Here is a 20,120-nt window from a genome sequence, read left to right on the forward strand (position 1 = left end):
GGAAAGAGTGGTGCAAAAAGAGGGAGGCGTGTTAAATATTTTTTAAACACTGGAGAGGGACTTGCATTTTTTAATTTTGGCTCAAGGAAGAGAAATACAACTTTAAATGGCTGTATTAATTTATTTAACCATAGATTTTAGAAGAAACTTTCCAAACCCAGTAAACTTGCCAAAACTGCACCATTTATCATGGCCCGAAACTGTAAAGACAGAAATTATCATTGTATTTGCAAATTTCTGACAGTCATAAAACACAATATGTGGGACAAAGGCTTTAATACAATAATAATAATAATAATAATAATAATAATAATAATAATAATTCTTAAAATAGTGACACTGCATCTAAATCACTTGATAATTTGCTAAAAATACACCAGTTGCACTAACTAACCTGCATGCAAAAACCAATGCAATTTTCAACTTCAGTTTTTGTTCTTCAGCTTTCAAACAGAAAAGGGCAAGTTTTTAACATATAATAACCAATTTATAGTGGACGGAAGGCCATGCATTTTTTTCCCCAAGTCACTCGGGGAGACTAAAGGAAAAATATTTGTACCTCTGGAGAGGGTGAAAAAAATAGTCACACTCCAACCAGTCCCTTAGCTTAGTTTTCAGTCAAATGCAGATAAAGAGCTCTTGTGTAAAATTGCAGATAAGAGATTTCAGTTGGCTGGTGTGCAGCACTGTAAAAATATACTGTGATCATACTGGAAAGTCAAACAAGAAATAAAAAGAAGCCAACACAGACTGTGTGTGGGGTTTTAAATGGGATCGTTTTTAACTGCAGAGGGACTCAGATCAACTCCTGGACGCCCAAACTTTGCATCAGCAATTTGTAAAACCTGTTGCATTCAGCTGCATTACTTTTAAAACAGACATTTATTAAAACAAATTTTCAAGTAAATTTCAGGGCCTGGGGGGTGAAATTTGCTGGGAAATTCTGGTTGCCTAGAGGGTAGAAATAGCTATCGATCAGCATGCTCAATTGTTATTCCATTTGTTCTCAATACACATTTTTCATTGCAGACATTTTGATTTGTCATAGTAGAAAAAACACAAATGAATTAGCTAATATTTACTATGGCTCAGTTCCATTAAGAGTCCCAGTAAGCTATTCAAGTGAGGCAGAATGAACAATACCAGGGCTATGAGTGGAGTGCAGCTATCTTTAATGTGCTTTTACCACTATAACATGTCAAAAAGTCTGCAATGGAAAATGAATGATCCCAGAGGCAAGGGTTTATTTAATATCTGAAAACAACGTGGCAAAACTATGTGAATTTTCACTTCTGTAAAGTTAAATTGTGCATGATGGGCTTGAACATGCAATAACATGTCATTCAATTCTCAAGAACTGTTTCTGATAAATACCAGAGTAAACATGGTCTGCATCTACAGCTAATTTAGTAGTGTGAAGACATCACACATTTCAATGCTGACCATGAGGAGTCTTTACTGATGTGCAGAAAAAGAACTGTGCACCAACTACAGATTGTTCCCTCAGCCCCGAGAAATCATAATAATCTGGGACCTCAAAGTAAATAATACAATATTAAAATCACAGCATAACTGAGTCAAATATAACATTCAATATTTCAGTATCACCACTGAATGTAAAATTCAATAGAGTGCAGCAAGGTTGAAACTATTCTAAGAATATATTTATGATTTTTCATCAACAATCTGTTTTTACCTCAATAGCATAATTACAGTAAATTTATAAGCGTACATGGTCATTACAGTGGTTAAAGAGTAACGCTTTTAAAATACAATCATGAAGTAAGCACTGACTCTATAACCACAAAGATGTTTATAACTCAGTTAAGCACTCATAGAAAAATAATCACTATGTACAAATGTTTTTCTGACATTGATGTTTAAATTTAGCAAAAGCACTTGTGGTAGTTTGCATGTTAATGGTCAAACATTCCTAAAGACAACAGCTCATACAAAATGTTTGGTAGCACTAATGATCAACGCAGTACTACGAAAAAATACATTTTCATTGTCTGGATGCTTTAACATTTAAGCTGAAGGCAAACCTGAAGACGACTAAAATCCTGAAATGGCCAGAAACTACACACACAATAACGGACTTTGAATGATATACGCAATTTGTAGTGTAGCAATCTGAAAAAGAGCACATTTACATACTGTGATTACTGGCTGCTGACACAATGATTACAGCTGTAGAATTGAACATCCCTCCAATATCTTAAAAAACAAATCATGTGCAATACAGACTGTAGTATATACCCTGCAGCAAGAAGCTGAATTTACTTTGGAAGAGCCTGGCTCACCTCAGTTCGGCTGTGAGACTAAGATTAAATTCACTGGTTTCTAAAAGGACACTGGTGCACCTACTGTATGGTTGCAAATAAAGAATCCTCAGCAAACCTTTTGGTCAAGGCTCCTATAAAAGTCGCATAGCTAGTAGGATAACAGGGTTGATTAAAGCAGCAAAACTTTACATTCACTGTGTCGCCAAACAAACTGAAAGATTGACCTACAAGCATCAAAAAAGCAACATAGAACTGCAGAGTTTTAAATCTCAGTGTTTTCTACTCTCTTTCTCATCACATGGGATCATTTTATTCTATGGTTATGTCAATGCACCCCTTAAACGTGGATATTTCAATTATTTACGGTAATTCAATCAGATTTGTTGTGATTAGTCATGATGTCCAGGCCATAAATATACACCGTACTAGCTGCTATGTGTGTCTACCCTTTTGGACGATGATGGATTAAATGTGCTACTTCTTATGTGCTACTTCTTACCCTTAAAATTTAGGGAATGTACCTATCAACCTGCAAACTGATGGTGTGGTTTCATTTCATCCCCAGATGAAAGAGTTTCCTGAATGGTCCTGGTCCACCCCACAGACCCCTGTTGGAAGAAAAAAAAATAAAGAACATGTATGAAATTTGGTACAATGCATTCCCACTTGGATAACAAATTGTAAGCACTTTCCTTAATTGATTAATCATTATTTGAATTGACATATGGCATAAATTTTGACAGTATTTCATGGCATATCGATTGAAGATCGATACGACTTTCACATGTTGGATTAAATTCTTAACAATATATATATATATATATATATATATATATATATATATATATATATATATATATATATATATATATATATATATATATATATATATATATATATATATATATATATATATATTTGTTCTGTTCAGCTTGTGTGATTTCTTTATCTCCTTCATTATCTGTAAATGCATGGGAAAATACTGTTTCGCAAGATATCATAAACCCATAAAAAATAATAGTTATGATAATCATGATATAGATCACACTCAAAAATCAGAAAATCAGAAACTGATGCAGCTAATTAGTGATTGACTATCTCTGTATTGCAATTACCTACAGAAGACACCTTCAGCTCACAGACCACAGGTCTGCAGGTATTGACTATATATATATATATATATATAAATAAATATATATTTATATTTATATTTATATATTAAGAAAAAAAGCAGTTTCGCGCTAATCCTGCAACTGGTGGTCGATCCATGATAGTCGCGCTGAAAGTGAACAAGGGCAGGTGTGTTTCATTTTAGTCCACTGTCAGCTTTCCCTCGGCTTTCCGAGTGGCCTCCGTGCCATGTCAGCTGTTACATAACACCAAGGGTTGAGGGGAAGTGAGGGAGGACGGGTGGAACAATTTCTGAAACGCAGCCTTTATATTCCGATAGTGCTCCTTGTGAACGGTCCAGCTTCAAAAATCTAAAATCAATTTGTTGCGCCAGATGTTTTGAGTGTGGCAGCATGCCACAAATAAATGAACGCAGTGGTAAACACACGGTGCCACAAATGCATCTAGGAAATACCACAATGTGCTGCTAACTGTGGACGCTTTTTAGGATTTTCCACTCTAGCTGCTGCTTGGTGGCTTTGGTCCCGTGAGAGAGTTGCAGCAGACACCAGACACCACACCTCAGATACACTGTGAAATACAGAGGGCTTTCTCTGACAGTGATAGGCTTAATCAGCATTTTATGAACTCAGTAGGAAGAGCTTGAATGAAACAGCTCATTTATATTTAAAAGTCCTGCACTCCAGCCTTAACATGCTATTGATTGTTGATTGTTGTTAGCCTAACTGTATGCATACCGTAGAAGTCCATGCCAGTAGAGGTGAGGCATCAAATCGGCTTTCATGTGGTACATGATTCTCCTCTCTTTGGCTTGGTTAATGGGGAATGTCTCCAAGGGTTGTCCGTTATAGTCAAACTCTGCCAGAATCACCGTCTTGTAGCTTGTAACCAACGGACACGAGGTGTAGCCATCATACTGTAAACAAGGAAGTTACTAATTATGTATTTGCGGCTTTTTTCATCAGAGGCACTTCCAACAGGCATTTACACATCACTTACTATTTTATCTGGCTTCTCATTTTTCAGTACTTTGCTGATGGTTCTGTTCAAGATAGCAGTCTGTGCAGCTGACAACGAGAAAGCAAATGGTAAGTTTAATTTGTAAATTCTCTTTTTAGGAATTAAGAAAACTAATGATGTGTCCCAAATCCATCCTGTATACTTATTCTGTGCAGTATGTGCTACTTACTGAGCATCACAGCAGACAGTAGAATATTAAGCAGTTAGTGTACAAAAGAAAAAATAATCATTATGAGGGATGCACAATATTGGATTTTTTTAATTTTTTGATATGCCAATATATAACAACTAATTTGGCCAATGACTGATACCAATATTGATAAATCCACTTTTTTTGATGGCCCACCAGCAGATAAAGATAAAAAGTACAATGCTTTTCAGGGTATATAATATTCATTCATTGTGCAAAATAAGAAAAATACTTCAACTTAGGGTTGATGTTTTGTACATCTTCACTTTGTCAACAAATAAAAAAATATGGGTTTGTGATACTGGCAGAAATCAGCATGTTAGCTGATGTGCTGATAATATTGTGCATCCCCAATCAATACCTAATTTGAAACTTGCTAGACAGGACATCAAACTGCGACTTTGGAAAGTCACTGCAAGTCAAACCTCACCAATGAAAAGAAAACTTCCGTCATTAAGATTTGTCACTTTTTTTGTTCTCCAAGATCCTTATGGTGCTTTTTCACTACCATCCACAATTTATTTTATTTTTTCCAGCTTTGAGCAGCCTCTCCATTTCCTTTGTTTACTGCATTGTGGGAGAAAAGTATCCATCATCAGCACTTTTTCAGTGTGAAATGAACTGGGACACTGGGAAGTTTATAGACATGCCGGTGGCCTCTGAGGGGCTGTAGTAATATACAGCAGGAAGGAAAATTTTTGGATGGCTATAGCTATTCTTCAGTGTCCTACCACTAGTGGGGTAAATAATCTCAAGTTTGGCATTTGGTGAAGAAAATGCTATTTTTTGGGGGGTTTTTGCCTTTCATACGTAAATATTCATTATCTACTTATCATGTTTGGCATTGCTGGGGGCTGGAGCCAATCCCAGCACACACTGGGAGAGAAGCAGGGCATACACTGAACAGGTCAGCAGTCTATCACTGAGTCGACACACACACACAGACACTCACATCCATGCAGAATTATCTCTCACTGTGAGGCAAACCACTAAACCACCATGTTGCCATGGTGTGCTTTCACCTGATCTGAATTCTAATTTTCCTGTGATTATACACTAAAGAAAATATGGTTATGGCCCTAAATCCTACACACTTAAAACACAGCAGAGATGTCATTTCAGGCCAGGTGTGCCATTTAGCATGACATACCTTGCATGAATACACTGAGTGTAAACGTGATGAAACACGATTAGATAGATGCTTCACTGCAATCAGATTGCAGTGGTGCAGGAAGTGATAAGCACTGATTTACAGCCTTATGTCATCATCAGTGATGTGAAGTTGCCATGAGTTACCCATCATTTAACAGTTAACAGACAGGAAATGACACAAACACAGGAAATTTAAATTAACTATGCACAGAGGGTTAAATTTTTCACCATGCAATTGTGTCACGCACAAAACGATTCTTTGTAAAATGTAATGGTACGATTAAACTCAAAAACAAAGGTAAACTGATATGATACAATCCGCCAGACACTAATGAGAAGTCTCCCCACATTACAAGCTTTATAGGGCGTGGTGTATGTTTTTATAATCTTGTGTAAATAGACAATTGTGCAATGCACACAGTGAAGAAAGTATTTTTCCAATTACGAAACCCAGAAGCAGTTAACAAGAGATATAAGTACAGGGACTGTATGCAGCAACAGAGTGCTTTTCAGTGTTGCATTAACGCAATGTTCAAACTAATGACACAATAATCACTTACCGACAGCAGCGGCTGTTTTGGCTGTAGGCAGGTTGGTACAGTCTCCAATCCCAAACACATTTGGATACCTCTTGTGTTGGAGGTTGTCTTTGTTGACATCTAACCAGCCAGCCTCATCTGCCAGCGGGCTGCCTTTAATCATAGCATGGGGCCCCATTGGTGGTGTGACATGAAGCATTTCATACTAATAAAGACAAACAGCAAAGAATTATTTCCTAATTTGGCATATTTAGGTGCAAAGTCAAGTCAAGCTTTACTGTCATTCATCTATATATACAGTATACAGCTGAACGAAATGCCTCTTGAACCAGGTGCCAGAGAAATCACATAAGGCATTTCACCTAAAATAGAGGACACTATATACAATACAAAATTAAACAAAAATGACAAAAAGACTCATAAATAGTATGCAATAAAATGCATGTATAAAAAAATAATGGTATGTGCAAGAATGGAACAGCAGAAACAATCTACAGTGTATCTACAGTGAATTAGTTTGTTGATAACATACAGTAACAACAGACAAAATAATGAGGAGTTAAAGAGGAAGGAAGTTTCAGAGCACATAGGAGAATAGGCTGTCCAATTGTCTGGAGCAATTTATACTATAGTATGTTAAAACTACCACTGAGGTGCAGTAGCACAGTTACCTCAACCACTGAGGTTTCGCCTGGCTTGTCAAGGTTTTCAAACACGGCTTCCTGCTTGTCCGCACGCACTTCAATCAGGTTTTGCCTCAGGTTCACTTGTAGGTCACGCTGTTTCACAATGTCCCACAATGAGTCGGCATATTTCTTGATCCCGAAGAGCACCGGGAGCGATGTGTTGTACATTACATTGGCCTTTGACCTTTTTCCTGTCTTGGATAGAGAAATACTTCATTTCATGTGGAAAAAACACACTTGACAGTTTTAAAAATGTACTACATTTGCATTACATTATAGATTTTAAGTACCTTTCTGAGAAAGGCATCTGATAGGTACATGATCTTCTGAGGAGCTCCAGCACATTTCACAGGAGTATTTGGGAAAGTGAACACGGCGTTCCCCTCTTTGAAGTCTTGCAGTGCTTTCCATGTTTTCTCCACAGTTTGGACCGAGTAGTTTGACCCAATCTTTGGATGTTCAAATCCCTCTGGCAGTCCCTTGATCTGCATATAAGACAAGTTTAAATTCCCATGAATGCATCTGAATGTAAATACAATAATACAGTTTACTATGAATGAACAAAACACAACTTCACCTTCTCATAATGTAGTTGTAAACCGAGAGCCACAATCAAATACTCATAGGAGATCTGTAATGTGAAAGAAAGTCTAAGTAGGACTACATGCACATAGATCATGTATAATTTAAAACTTCCTTATATCAGAACTACCACTCAATGCCAAACCAGTAGATGATAGACTATTAATTTTATAACTTTAATATACACAGCAAACATACTTCAGTCCCATCATCTGTGCAGATAGTATTTGTGTCTGGGTTTATTTCCTGAACTTTAGATTTCACCCACTTCACTCCAGACGGCATAACACTCGCAGTGGGGCGACCTGATGAGGCTACAGTTTTTGCACCAGCACCAACCAGAGTCCATATTGGCTGATAGTAGTGCATCTAAGAGAAGAAAAAAAGAAATGTTACTGTAACTCAAACTGTTCTGTCACAGTTGAATGAATGAGAGCCACCACTTTTCACCACTTGCATTGTCTTCTAGTGATACCCAAAGAGAGGTGTGGCAAATAATAATCATAATCTCCTGCATCCTTGCCTCGCTGGGCTCCACAACGGCCACATTCTCAGCTCCCATCATCCTCTTCATTCGTGCACTCATCGAAATGCCCCCACTTCCTCCTCCAAGCACAAGCATTTTGTAGTGCTGTTTGGCAGAGGCACGGCTGCTCGTGTGAAAATGAGAGATAGCAGTGCCCGTGGAGTGGCACTGCTTCAGACGACGCAGTGCAGCCATTGTGTCTGGAGAAATAACAAGTCATTTTGGTTGGCATCAGTTCAGTTAAGATGTGTTCAGTCAACAACCTGCCCTTCCCACATTTCTCATTTTAAGTGGCTAGTATAGCCTTTTAGAGTAATAATTACTGTGGAGAGTCTTAGCGACTGCTTATTACTATTATTATTTGTAATTTTCTTTTTTGTGTGACTTTTATGATCAACTTTAAAGACTCCTTTTTAAAATGTTTTTTAGAAACCGTCAGAACCGCCAGACTTGCAAGTGGGTTTAAAATGCATATTTTCTATAGAAATCTGCATAATCACATCATTTTTCACAGCCAGAAACCGGGGGATACGATTATTTGTGGTGGAGCGAGGGTCATGCATTGTCCACTACCATTTTTCACAAAAGGGGGCTCAAGGAAAAATATTTGTAGCTCCAGGGAAGGGGAAAAAAAATCAAGTCACACCAAGCCACCTCCTTATTCCGATAAATAAAGTACAGTCCCTTATATACAGCATTTGTTGTCCTGATATGCACTAATGACAACAAAGTGAGACCATGTTGCAGCTTTACCACCCAGCTATTGTAATAAAGGACCATCCCTGATACTTTGACCTGACAGCACACACACAGACACACCAGATTATAGGAGCAAATTTACGGTGGCTTCTCTTGACATGTTAAAGAGCAAAAGTTAGCATAATAAAAGAACCTGCTTTAGCTTTAATGAGACATTCTGACTTCGACTTTGGACTTTTTACTCTATACCCCAATTTGACAAAAACACAGACCCTTATAGCACAAGTAATAATGACATAATGACATAAGTTACATATATTTGGGGTGTTTACACCCTCTTCCGTGAAGCCGAACTCAAGCTGCACCATTGCTGCTGCATGCTGCGTAACCAACTGACAGAGCCTCACTGGAGCGACCGAAATGACAACACTCGTGTGGTACTTGCCTCGACTCGCAGTTGTGTTCACCGCCCGTTTGACCTACTGTCTGACCGCCAATTTAGACTAAATCCGGCAGAATAAAGTCCGACCGGCTTAGAGTTGTCAGAGAAAGTAGGACTTCCCCAACTCGTGTGAAGCGTTGGTTACCCCGACGTGAACTTGCAGTCACCACCTTCAAGTCCAGGAACGTTCATCCCGCCTCCTTCGTTGTTCAACCAATCAGAAGCGAGTATTTTCACTGCCATGGTAACGCTCTATCTCAAGCAGACGTAAAACAGCTCAACTTTACGTAACAACGGAAGCTATTTCAGTCATTTTCGCAGTTTGATGTGTTTTGTTGCACTGTTAACTTGTCGAAAAAATGTTGCTACGTTGACACAAATCTAAATGTGTCTTCAGGCACTGTATAAAGGTGGGCGTGTTTGTCTGCAGCCCTGTGGAACAGCACGTAGTCGTCCTGGAATGAACTCCACAACATATGCAGGCTACTTAATACACTTGACATAAATGCAGCACTTCCTGTAAACAATTAAGGAAAATACAAAAGTTTAACCCTTTGACACCCGGATTGACGTCAGTTTTCCTGCATTCAGACGCCTTTCACGATATTTTTAATCTCTGACAATTGGTTAAAGTAAAAATATAATTAACAACTTGGCAAGAAATGTCAATTTAAAATAAAGTTAATTTAAAATAAACTAACTATACTAACTATAGTTAATTTAAAATAAACTAAAATAAACCTAATTAAAAAAAAAAAAAAAAGTGAAAGGTAACAAGGAAATTATCTGAAAATTAGCTTGGATGGATAATAAGATAGAAAAAAACTATATCCAGAATATATCCAGAAAACTATATTTATAATTCTTCTAATTACATATTTGACATCATGTTTCAGAGAAAAAAATCTAGCACATTCTTGGGGTCATTTTCTATTTTGTTTTTTATTCATTTATTTATTTTACTTTCTTGTAATTTTCTTGTAGCTTTTTACTAATTTCTTAGTTTCTTGATTTCGGATTTATTTCAAGTTTCTTTGTAAACAATCTAAAATGTAACTTTCATACAAAACACCGATCACAGTAAAAGCAAAAAAAAAAAAAAAAATAACCCCAAACAAAATTGCAAGATATTTTGTCCCAATGATTGTGCGTATCAGTCTATAAGGAAAGTGTATGTTGCCCACTAAACTACAGTGCAATAGCATCTTTGTTTATGACTTGCCCATATTCTTTACATGCCCATATAGATTTAGCATTAAAATTGGAGTTTAATAGACCAATTCTCTCATAAAGCCGGAGCTGAAAACCTGGGTTTGAGCTGACTATGCCAAAAAGTGCATATTATAGCCTGCCAATTCAATATCTAGAAAACAAAAACATCTTCACCACCATGTCTTTGCATGACTCATTAAACTTTGACACACGCTTTAGTGTCTTGATAATTTTATATAAAAAGTGGTGCAATGTAAAAAAAAAAAAGAAAAAAAAAAGGTGTTGACAGTTAAATCTTCCTTACACACTGACAATGAACCACTGTGTCATAAAGTACAAACAGTCATGTCCTGTTGTCCATTGGTACCATGTTCAGGTTTTAAATTCCCTCAAGGTCTCATCATCTGCACTTGTTTATGTATTACACATTGCAGAATCACCACATCTGTTTTCCCATTGTACTGAAAGAAAAAAGCATTAGAAATATTTTTTTTAAAGTATGGCCATCATAAGACAAACACAAGCCAGGATCTACTTCCTCCTTGGCCATTGTTAACTGATTTACTGTAGAGGCATAATCTAACACAGAAGACTGTAGCTGTAAAATGAGACTATTGAGAAAGAAGCCCAATGGCAAATCACTTTACAACTTTTGGAAGCATTACCTGGGATGACTATGAGAATCGCAAACATACTACTGATAACGGTGTGCCCTGGCTTTTAAAAGGACACTGACTGGGAGCTGTAACTTTGGAACTATAATTACAGCTAAAACACTTTCCTCCCCTTGTCATATGTCTTATTCAGTATCAACCATACAGTAAATCAGCACGATCAGCTCATCTTAAAACATGCTGAACTCAATCAATGCACCCATGAAGAAGCTCACATAAAATAAAATGAAATAAAACATGTACCTATACACTAGAGGCCTGTGAAAAGATACTGTTCCACAAATCCCACACCTATAATAATAATAATAATAATAATAGAACTATATTATGATAATCTTTGCTTGAGTTTTGAAAATAAGTGTAAGTCCTCATGGGGGCGACATAGCAACATTTTAGCATTAGACTATAACACAATTATGAGACAATTAGGCCTGGCCCACTTTAATTATGCTTTCAGAGTCCCAGTTGATTTTCTTTCTCTTTTTTTTGTTATTGTTTTTGTGAATTTGACCTGAATTTTGTCACTTTAATAAGGTAAAAGTGCCCCTTTAGTAAAAGTATGTATTTGCATGCAAATTAAGTACCAAAAGTAGAAGTCATTATGGAGAATGGCCCATTTCAGAATAATGTAGGCTATATTATATTACTAAATTATAATTACTTAAGCAATGATATGCAGGCTGTATCTTATCTTTATCCAAAGGCCCATAGCTACATCATCATTTCTGTGTTAATTATATTTTGTGTTATTAACCTGAATCGTCAGAGTAACAAATATTATTAATACATTAAGGCTGGTGTAGTTAAAAAGGTACAATATTTCCCTCTGAAATTTAGTGAAGTATTTCAGTGGTTAGAGACAAGTCGGTTCAATTAGAGCCAATTCAAATATTCAGTTCTACAGCTCAGAATTTTAGCATCACCTTGTGTGTTTTAATGTTTGTAGAGAAATCAGGTGGGATTATTTTTACACACACACACACACACACACACACACAGAGAGAGAGAGAGAGAGAGAGAGAGAGAGAGAGAGATGCTCCTTACAGCACGCGCACACACGCGCTCTCGCATCTCCCCGGTGAAGGCTCGAGCCTCAGTTAGCTGATTTCTCTCTTTCTCTCTCGGAGTATCGTGATTGCTTTTTGTAGCTTGTGTGCCTGCAGCCATTTTCACAGCCCACACCGTCTGCTTTCTTTCTCTTCTTCTCACCGCAGCTGATCAGCCTTTGTTGTTCATTTTCACGAGGAAAACCATGTCTGTTATTTTTTTGTTTGTTTGTTTGTTTTTTTACTTAGGAGGAGGATAACAGCGTTTACTGCGGAAAGTATAGCTTGAAATAAATGACAGGATACATGGAGACAACACAAGACTGCGCCTGTGACAAACTTGCGCGAGGTAAGAAAACCCCATTTATCCTGTTACACAAACACACACTCACACCTCTGTGTTGCTCACCTGTGTCCTTTGCTCAGGAGACTCACAGTTCACTGGAGATTCACCCGCTGCTGCTCACACCAATACTTTAATTAAAGTTGCTCCTCTGAACAGAATATACACACTTTGCTTTGTGTGTTGCCTCAGACATTACATCAATTTTATTTCACACACAGTCACCCCACCTGCACCTCCTGCACTGCAATACTGCAAAACGCTCACTTACAGGCTTTGCAAGTGTCGATGGTTAATGGTGATTTTCTCCAGTGGTGGAGTATATTCACATCCTTTGAAGTCGCATTGTAAAAAGTATTGTCTTACAAGTCACTGAAGTGTTTTAAGCAAGATGTGCCCGTAAACCTAAACCAAAAGTATATATATAGCTTTTTCATACAGTATGTTTTGAATGCAAAATCCCCCCACACAAACTGTCAAATAAATGAAGCGGAGTGTTAAGTACAGAATTTCCATCTGAATTCTGGTGATATAGAAGTGTGAGGTAGCATAAAATTGAAATATTGAAATATTGAGATATTTAATATTTATATATTTAGTACTGTGAATGTATATACAGTATAAGTAATAAAAGTCAATCTGTCCAGTGTTTTATTAAACTAAAAATAATGGTGACTTGCAGTCCGATGTGGAATAGGCCAAATTATTTGGCGTGTGTAGTGGAGGGATTATGGGCTATGCCCACCTCTTTTTCTCTCCGTTTACAGTACGCTCAGCTATCAGCCAAAAAGCCATTTCATCATATCAGAGAGTCTACCCACTTCCTCCTTGATAAGCTGCCCAACCCACCTTATTTACTACCACTACACCACTGGGCATGACATAGAAAGAAAATAAATAATGAATAATAATAGAATGAATAATGATTATAAGCTACATTTTCTTTACATTCATTTTTAGGGAAACCCTCAGGAGGTCCGTGGAGAAGATGGTATTCTGGAGGAGAAATACTCACATTGGTAAAACGTCTTTTGTTTCTAGATCTAAAAAGATGTAGAGGAGAACAACAGGAAAAATGTGTTTGATGTGAGGTTTTACAGGTTTGAGGTGTGTAAATGGTTAGAATAAAAATTGCGGCTTTATCTTTTGAAAAGCTGGAGACATACCTTGTGTCTCATGCAGCTGTACAGAAACTCCTTATCCTGTCCTGGTGCAGCAAACTGCTTTAGAGATGAAATGAAGCAGTATACAGTAGCCTTTCTCTCTTTCTTTCTCTATTTGTGTGTGTGCGTGTGTGTGTGTGTGTGTGTGTGTGTGTGTGTGTGTGTGAAATGTGCATCTGTTTGTCATTTATAACATCCTGTAATCAATATGTGCCCCATAGTGAGGAAGGGACAAACTCAGATTTGACCCTGTTCTTGATTTAAAGGCTTTTAAATATATATTTATATATATATTTAAAAAATCCTCAAAAGAACAAAGAGGAAACTTAAAGTACAGTTGTCATTGTTTTGGAAACAGAATCTAATAGCTTCCTGTATTGATGTGATACTCCGGAGGAGAATGGTCTGAATTATTTCCTGAAGCATTTATGAATCATTTGACTGCAAGCTGCTCAAACTTGCAGTGTTACTCAAGAAAATAAAAAGCTCCTCCAGAAATAAGCCTGTTGAAAAAACAAGATAATGTCACGGTGTATTAAAAAAATCAGTAGTGCATTTACACATCTTCTAATTAGGTGTTTAAACAGACCAAAGCCATTCTTAATAATTAATTATCATAGTAACTGATAGCAGAACGAGGGCAGTCTGTTGTGTGAGAAGGTCTATCCTGTTCCAGCTCTGTGCATGTGCGTTATGCATAATTCAGCAATGATTTAACCTCGTTTGGAAATAACAGCAGCGTGCAGCTTCAGGCATTTCTCTCAAAGTTTTGATAAATGGTTTTGTCATGTTGCAGATGGCTTTTATTGTTTTGTTTGTGAGTGAATATATTTCCTGTTTAGAAAGCAGACTAAGAATAATAATGAGCCTTAATGAATCACCTTGACATATGAACCATGTGATGAATGCCAAAGCGTGTCATTGCAGATGAAGTCTCTAGTTCTTAAAAAACGGGCAGGCCCTGACAGAGTCCACGTGTCAGAGACACGCTGTATTTGATCAAACCCATAACCTTACTCAAAGTTTTACTTTCCATTTAAAGACAAGAAGGCTCTTGTTGTGTATTTAGGCCAGTGATACCCAATTTAAGGCCCGCAGGCCAAATCTGGCCGCCAGTAAGGTGCCATCTAATTCACAAAAAAAACATGTGATTTCCGCTAAGTCCTAGCTAAGCCCCAATACCCTGAAATCCTATAAATGTCCCCAAATCTTAAAAAACACCCTCAAGTCCTAGAAATGTCTTAAAATCCTAGTAATGTCCTAAAATCCTGGAAACATGAATAGGGCTGCTGCAGTGGGCCCTTGGCCCCCTTTTACAAAAGTGGCCCTTCAAGAAAGTGACTGAAGTATCCCCGATTTAGGCAATACTTCCACATTTTGGAAAATATGCCTATCTGCATTCTTATTGCCAAGGATTACACAAAAAGATTGATATACCGCTCTCATGTCTGTCCGCTAAATGTAAAGTGACATACAGGTGCTTAACTTTGCATGAAGATTGGAATTAGGGGAACATAAAGCTATCCTGGCTCTGTCGAAAGGTAACAAAATCTGCCAGCCAGCACCTCTGAAGCTCATTTTAAAACACCTGCCAACCAGTCATTGTAGATTTATGACTTTGAACAGGTGGGCAAAAAGTCCAAAAAGGGGTCATAACAAGGCAGGCTGGAATGCTGTGGCTGAGATAACACAAAAGACGACCTTTGTTTGCAGGTGGATGTGTATTTCAGGGGATGTGGATATGAGAACTACTGTAGGTCATGATGGGATTGACAAACCGGCTAAATATTATACAAGGATTGCCTCAGTTTCTCAATATAATTCCAATGTTTCTGCCATTTTCATTATATGTGATTGAACCATTAATAAAAGCAACTGTAAAAAATAAAGAGCTTCGTGCCATCTATCATATGAAAAATAAAATTCAAGCTGCATTGTTTCTGTTAAGATCCTCTGAGGGCTTTGTCTTTACCCTTCAACAGTTTACTTAAATGGCAAAGTGGCTTCCTTTAACGAGACGACTCTCTGCTTCAGTGGATTAAAGAAAGAAAAGCTTTCAACAATACTGCAGAAGTACAAAAACATGTACACGGTTCTCTCAATGAAAACTCTCACTGTACCTTTGAACACAACAGTCTGAAGAATTCTATTCTTTTTATCGATGTGTTCTTTTATAACCTGTCTCTTGATAATGACCACGTGTTCTGTATGTAGAGAAGGAACGCCATGTGAAAGCCAACGCGCGGGACTATAATGACAAGTTCTCTTATGCAGTAAGTTTACCTCAAAATTACATTAAGCATGCTTTATGTACAAGTGTAGGCTGTGGTTATTTCACCAGTGCTGTCTCTGCATGTGTGTTTCATCAGGACAATCACATCAAAACCTCAAAGTACAACTTCCTCACCTTCCTGCCCATCAACCTGTTTGAGCAGTTGCAGAGGGTCGCAAACGCTTACTTCTTAGTACTTTTGATACTGCAGGTAGGAGAAACTACCTTGTGAGAACATTTATGCTTTCATTAATGTCATTTTTTAAGGGGAGATTGTTTGAAACTGAGTAAACTAATGTGGCTTTATTTTTCTGAAGTTAATTCCAGTAATTTCCTCTCTGTCCTGGTTCACAACCATCGTGCCTTTGGTGTTGGTGCTGGTAATCACGGCCGTGAAGGACGCCACAGATGACTATGTACGTGCAACTAGTCACTCTAATAGATCTTCTAAATGCTCCTCTACATCTCCTGCAATGAAATTGTTACCCCCTTTCTTTAAATTTCAGTTCAGGCATAAGAGTGACCAGCAAGTCAACAACCGGCAGTCTCAGGTTCTCATCAGAGGAAGGTACTTAATCCTCTGTCGTTTTCTTTTAAATGTGTAACTGTTGAAAGGCCAAATCACATGCACAAATGATCAATGCTGCTCAAGGACCTTTATGTGATTTAAAAGGAATACTTCACTGACAAAATCACCACATGTATACCAATTTCTCATCCAGTGTTGCGCTGAATTTGTGTTTTTATGGCTCCATAAAAAAGCAAAGCTATGTTGAAACATCTGTTTGCAAACTCTCACACAATGTTTGCGGTATAACCCAAGTTTCATTTATTCATTTGTGTGTTCAGAACTTCCCAAACACATGCATTTTTCTGAGCAGTAAGCCTGGTTGAGTGTGTGCATTTTACAACGTTTTTTTTTCTCAAAAATTCAAGGTATACAGGGTGAGTAATGGATATACAAATGGTAATTTTTTTGGTTAAAGTGTTCCTTTAATTATGGGTCTTTTTGTGTCTGATTTCCAAGTTTGCAGAATGAGAAATGGATGAACATTCGAGTGGGGGATATCATCAAACTGGAGAATAATCAGTTTGTTGCTGTAAGTAAACTACTTTGTATGTGTAGAAATATTCTGTAAACTGGATGCCTTTTCGACTTGTTGCAACTTTAATGAGATGATGTTGAGTTCTGTCGCTTATGTTTACATATAATTACATATAAGAGAGGTGGATGTCAGCAATTAGAAGTTTCTTATGGGAGATTTTGGGGCCGCTGGGCACTCTTTCGGGTTCAGCGGGGCAGATTGATTTATTGCCTTCTCTGTGTTTCATATTGGTTTTACACACAGGCAGACATCCTCCTCCTCTGTAGTAGTGAGCCCTATGGACTGTGCTATATTGAGACTGCAGAGCTGGATGGGTAAGTGTTGCACTGGTTATGTAAAGTACGACTGAAGAATGCATTTGTTTGTGTGATGAAGGAAACGCTGTAATTGTGATTCATGTAGTTGATTTTTGCAAAAATGTAAAGGTCCAGTGTGTAGGATTTGGGGCAGTGGTATGTTAGTAATGACATAATATATGATGACATATGTGATAAGTTCCAATACCATGTCTTGAAGGGTTGGTGAGTTCTTGAAGTCGGCACTTTTTTTGAAATGGTATTATCACATTTCCTGAAAATCACCTGAAAATAGGAATCAGTATGTTTTTGTTACCTTTGAATGAGCCGTTTATCTACATAGGGAGCAGGTCCTTGTTCTTGCCATGTTGCATAACCACATTTCAACAGTGGCCCATAATGGACAAACCAAAGACTGGCTCTAGACGGGGGTATTTGCATTTTCACATGGGCCACTGTAAAAGGCAGCCCTTCTGCAATGAACAGCGTCAGAAAAAATGCTGATTTCTTAATGTGAAACAGATTCATTCAGTGTTTGTTTTTTTTTTGTTTGTTGTTTTTTTTGTTTGTTTTTTTGCCGGCTTAAATCACTGGGTCACTTTGTTTTGGAAAGGTAGAGATCTCTGGGTAATTCAGCTCATCGTTTAAAGTCCTAAAAGTCTGAAACTAAGTTATCAGAGAAAAAAAGGTATGCAGTAGGTGCAGTCTCTCTGTGATGTGCCGAACAGCATTGGAGGCACACTAATTTATAACATGAAACTGCTTTATTCAGTTTTTTAAAATTTTATTTATTTATTTATTTTTTTACAAATTTAAGTCACTGGGTCAGTGTGTTTTGGAGAGGAGGAGACCTTTGTGGATAATTCCGCTGCCGGCAAAAACCTCCTGATCAATGAAAAATTGAAGGAATCCCAACTGGGAGTTTTCAGCTTGGCTCGAGGGAGACGTCTCAGCTGGTTCCTAACAGCTTGATACTACAAAATCCTACACACTGTCCCTTTACTGTCCCTTTGACTTTTCTTAACATTGTCTACATTTACACATCAACATAGGGACAAATTTGTTTTCGCCATTTCTTCCCAAACAGAGAGACGAATCTGAAAGTTCGTCAGACTTTGACCGTTACCTCAGATTTGGGAGATATCACAAAACTGATGGACTTTGATGGTGAGATGAAACTTATAATTCTAGTTCATTTCTACATTTGTATACATAAAATGCTTCTGGATTCCTCAGGCCTTCTGTATGTTGACATGTTGGCTTGTGTGATGAATTTTCTCCTGCAGTGATGACTGATGTTGGTAGGATTGCATTTGCTTTGCTCCTCAGGAAAAGTCATTTGTGAGCCACCAAACAACAAGCTGGATAAATTTACAGGAACTTTATTCTGGAGAAACAACAAATATCCTCTGGATAATGAGAAAATGCTGCTGCGGGGTTGCGTTCTCAGAAACACTGAGTGGTGCTTTGGGATGGTCATTTTTGCTGGTATGATTTTTTTCTATTATTTTAATGCTTTTATTCTCCACATCCATTATCCATAAACCCTCTTATTGTTGATGTTCTCTATCTTTGCAACAGGCTTGCAAACCAAACTGATGCAGAACTGCGGAAGGACTAAATTTAAAAGGACAAGTATCGATAAACTGATGAACACTTTGGTTTTGTGGGTAAGCTGTTTGTTGCTTTTACATGCACCATTAACAAACCAAAACAATTTTGTAATAATGATGGTCCATATTTCAGATCTTTGCCTTCCTCTTTTGTATGGGAGTTATTTTGGCCGTTGGAAACACTGTTTGGGAGAGCTGGATTGGCAGACACTTCCAGGTGTTCTTGCCTTGGGATGAGTTTCAGAGAAGTGCGGTCTTCTCTGGCTTCCTCACATTCTGGTCCTACATCATCATCCTCAACACCGTTGTGCCCATTTCGCTGTATGTCAGGTTAGGACAAGGTTTATTTCCAAAATGCTACATAGCTGTTCTGAGTTAACTTCAATGTATTCCAAAAGGATCATGATTTCTTAACCATTTTTTCTCAACGATCAGTGTTTTACTCTGAATCAAGTTCTATCGTACAATAAAACATTTTATTGAACCTTCCCTCAGTGTGGAGGTTCTGCGGCTCGGTCACAGTTACTTCATTAACTGGGACCAGAAGATGTACTACAGTCAGACGGACACCGCGGCAGAAGCTCGCACCACCACCCTGAACGAGGAGCTCGGCCAGGTTGAGTTCATCTTCTCTGACAAGACGGGGACCCTCACCCAGAACATCATGGTCTTTAGCAAGTGCTCCATTAATGGAAAGACGTACGGTATGGAACTTTTTTTTGAAGCTCTTAAAAACTTTAAAGGCACACTTGAAAAGATTACACTAAAAGAACAATGTATATATTCACACAAAAGTATTCCCTCTATATCATCACTTTTGACCTACTTGCAGTGTGTGGTGGTGTTTGTGTCTGCAGAGAACCTGCCCTCTGCCAGTATTTTCTTAGATTGATTTGATTTGATTTCACTTTATTGTTAGAAATAACTCAGAAATTTGTTAGCTGTTTCACATACATACAAAAACATTTAACGAACAACAAAATTGTACAATAAATGCTACAAACCACAACAGACATTACAAAATTGGCATCACGGTGGTGTCGTGGTTAGCACTGTTGCCTCACAGAAAGAGAGTCCCTGGTTTGATCCCGGGGTGGGCGGGGGCCCTTCACCCAAACAATCTCATCTGAGGAAACAATCTCA

At 37.8% G+C, this 20,120-nt stretch overlaps 2 protein-coding genes across 2 annotated transcripts in view; one reads left to right on the forward strand and one right to left on the reverse strand.

Moving 5' to 3' along the window:
- Positions 1-101: 101 nt before the first annotated feature.
- On the reverse strand, positions 102-9,437 carry sqor (sulfide quinone oxidoreductase). The gene is made up of 10 exons (XM_042495817.2): positions 9,256-9,437; positions 8,109-8,311; positions 7,784-7,954; positions 7,581-7,634; positions 7,294-7,488; positions 6,989-7,198; positions 6,339-6,522; positions 4,416-4,483; positions 4,154-4,332; positions 102-2,893 (listed from the first exon to the last, which is right to left on the reverse strand). The coding sequence occupies exons 2-10, from the start codon at positions 8,304-8,306 to the stop codon at positions 2,836-2,838; spliced, it is 1,317 nt and encodes a 438-aa protein (XP_042351751.2). The 5' UTR covers positions 8,307-8,311; positions 9,256-9,437; the 3' UTR covers positions 102-2,835.
- The window catches only part of atp8b4 (ATPase phospholipid transporting 8B4), a 25,576-nt gene continuing 10,921 nt past the window's right edge, over positions 5,466-20,120 (forward strand). Inside the window, exons 1-14 of the mRNA XM_042495816.2 lie at positions 5,466-5,533; positions 12,434-12,533; positions 13,488-13,546; positions 15,905-15,963; positions 16,060-16,173; positions 16,280-16,378; positions 16,469-16,530; positions 16,990-17,062; positions 17,312-17,382; positions 18,452-18,531; positions 18,694-18,852; positions 18,946-19,034; positions 19,111-19,307; positions 19,473-19,681. Coding sequence (XP_042351750.1) covers positions 13,516-13,546; positions 15,905-15,963; positions 16,060-16,173; positions 16,280-16,378; positions 16,469-16,530; positions 16,990-17,062; positions 17,312-17,382; positions 18,452-18,531; positions 18,694-18,852; positions 18,946-19,034; positions 19,111-19,307; positions 19,473-19,681 — 1,243 coding nt within the window. The 5' untranslated portion in view covers positions 5,466-5,533; positions 12,434-12,533; positions 13,488-13,515. The remainder of the gene's footprint in view (positions 5,534-12,433; positions 12,534-13,487; positions 13,547-15,904; positions 15,964-16,059; positions 16,174-16,279; positions 16,379-16,468; positions 16,531-16,989; positions 17,063-17,311; positions 17,383-18,451; positions 18,532-18,693; positions 18,853-18,945; positions 19,035-19,110; positions 19,308-19,472; positions 19,682-20,120) is intronic.

The sequence above is a fragment of the Plectropomus leopardus genome, chromosome 7 (genome assembly GCF_026936395.1).
Source record: "Plectropomus leopardus strain MGB_pleo_1.0 chromosome 7, ASM2693639v1, whole genome shotgun sequence".
Lineage (NCBI taxonomy): Eukaryota > Metazoa > Chordata > Actinopteri > Perciformes > Serranidae > Plectropomus > Plectropomus leopardus.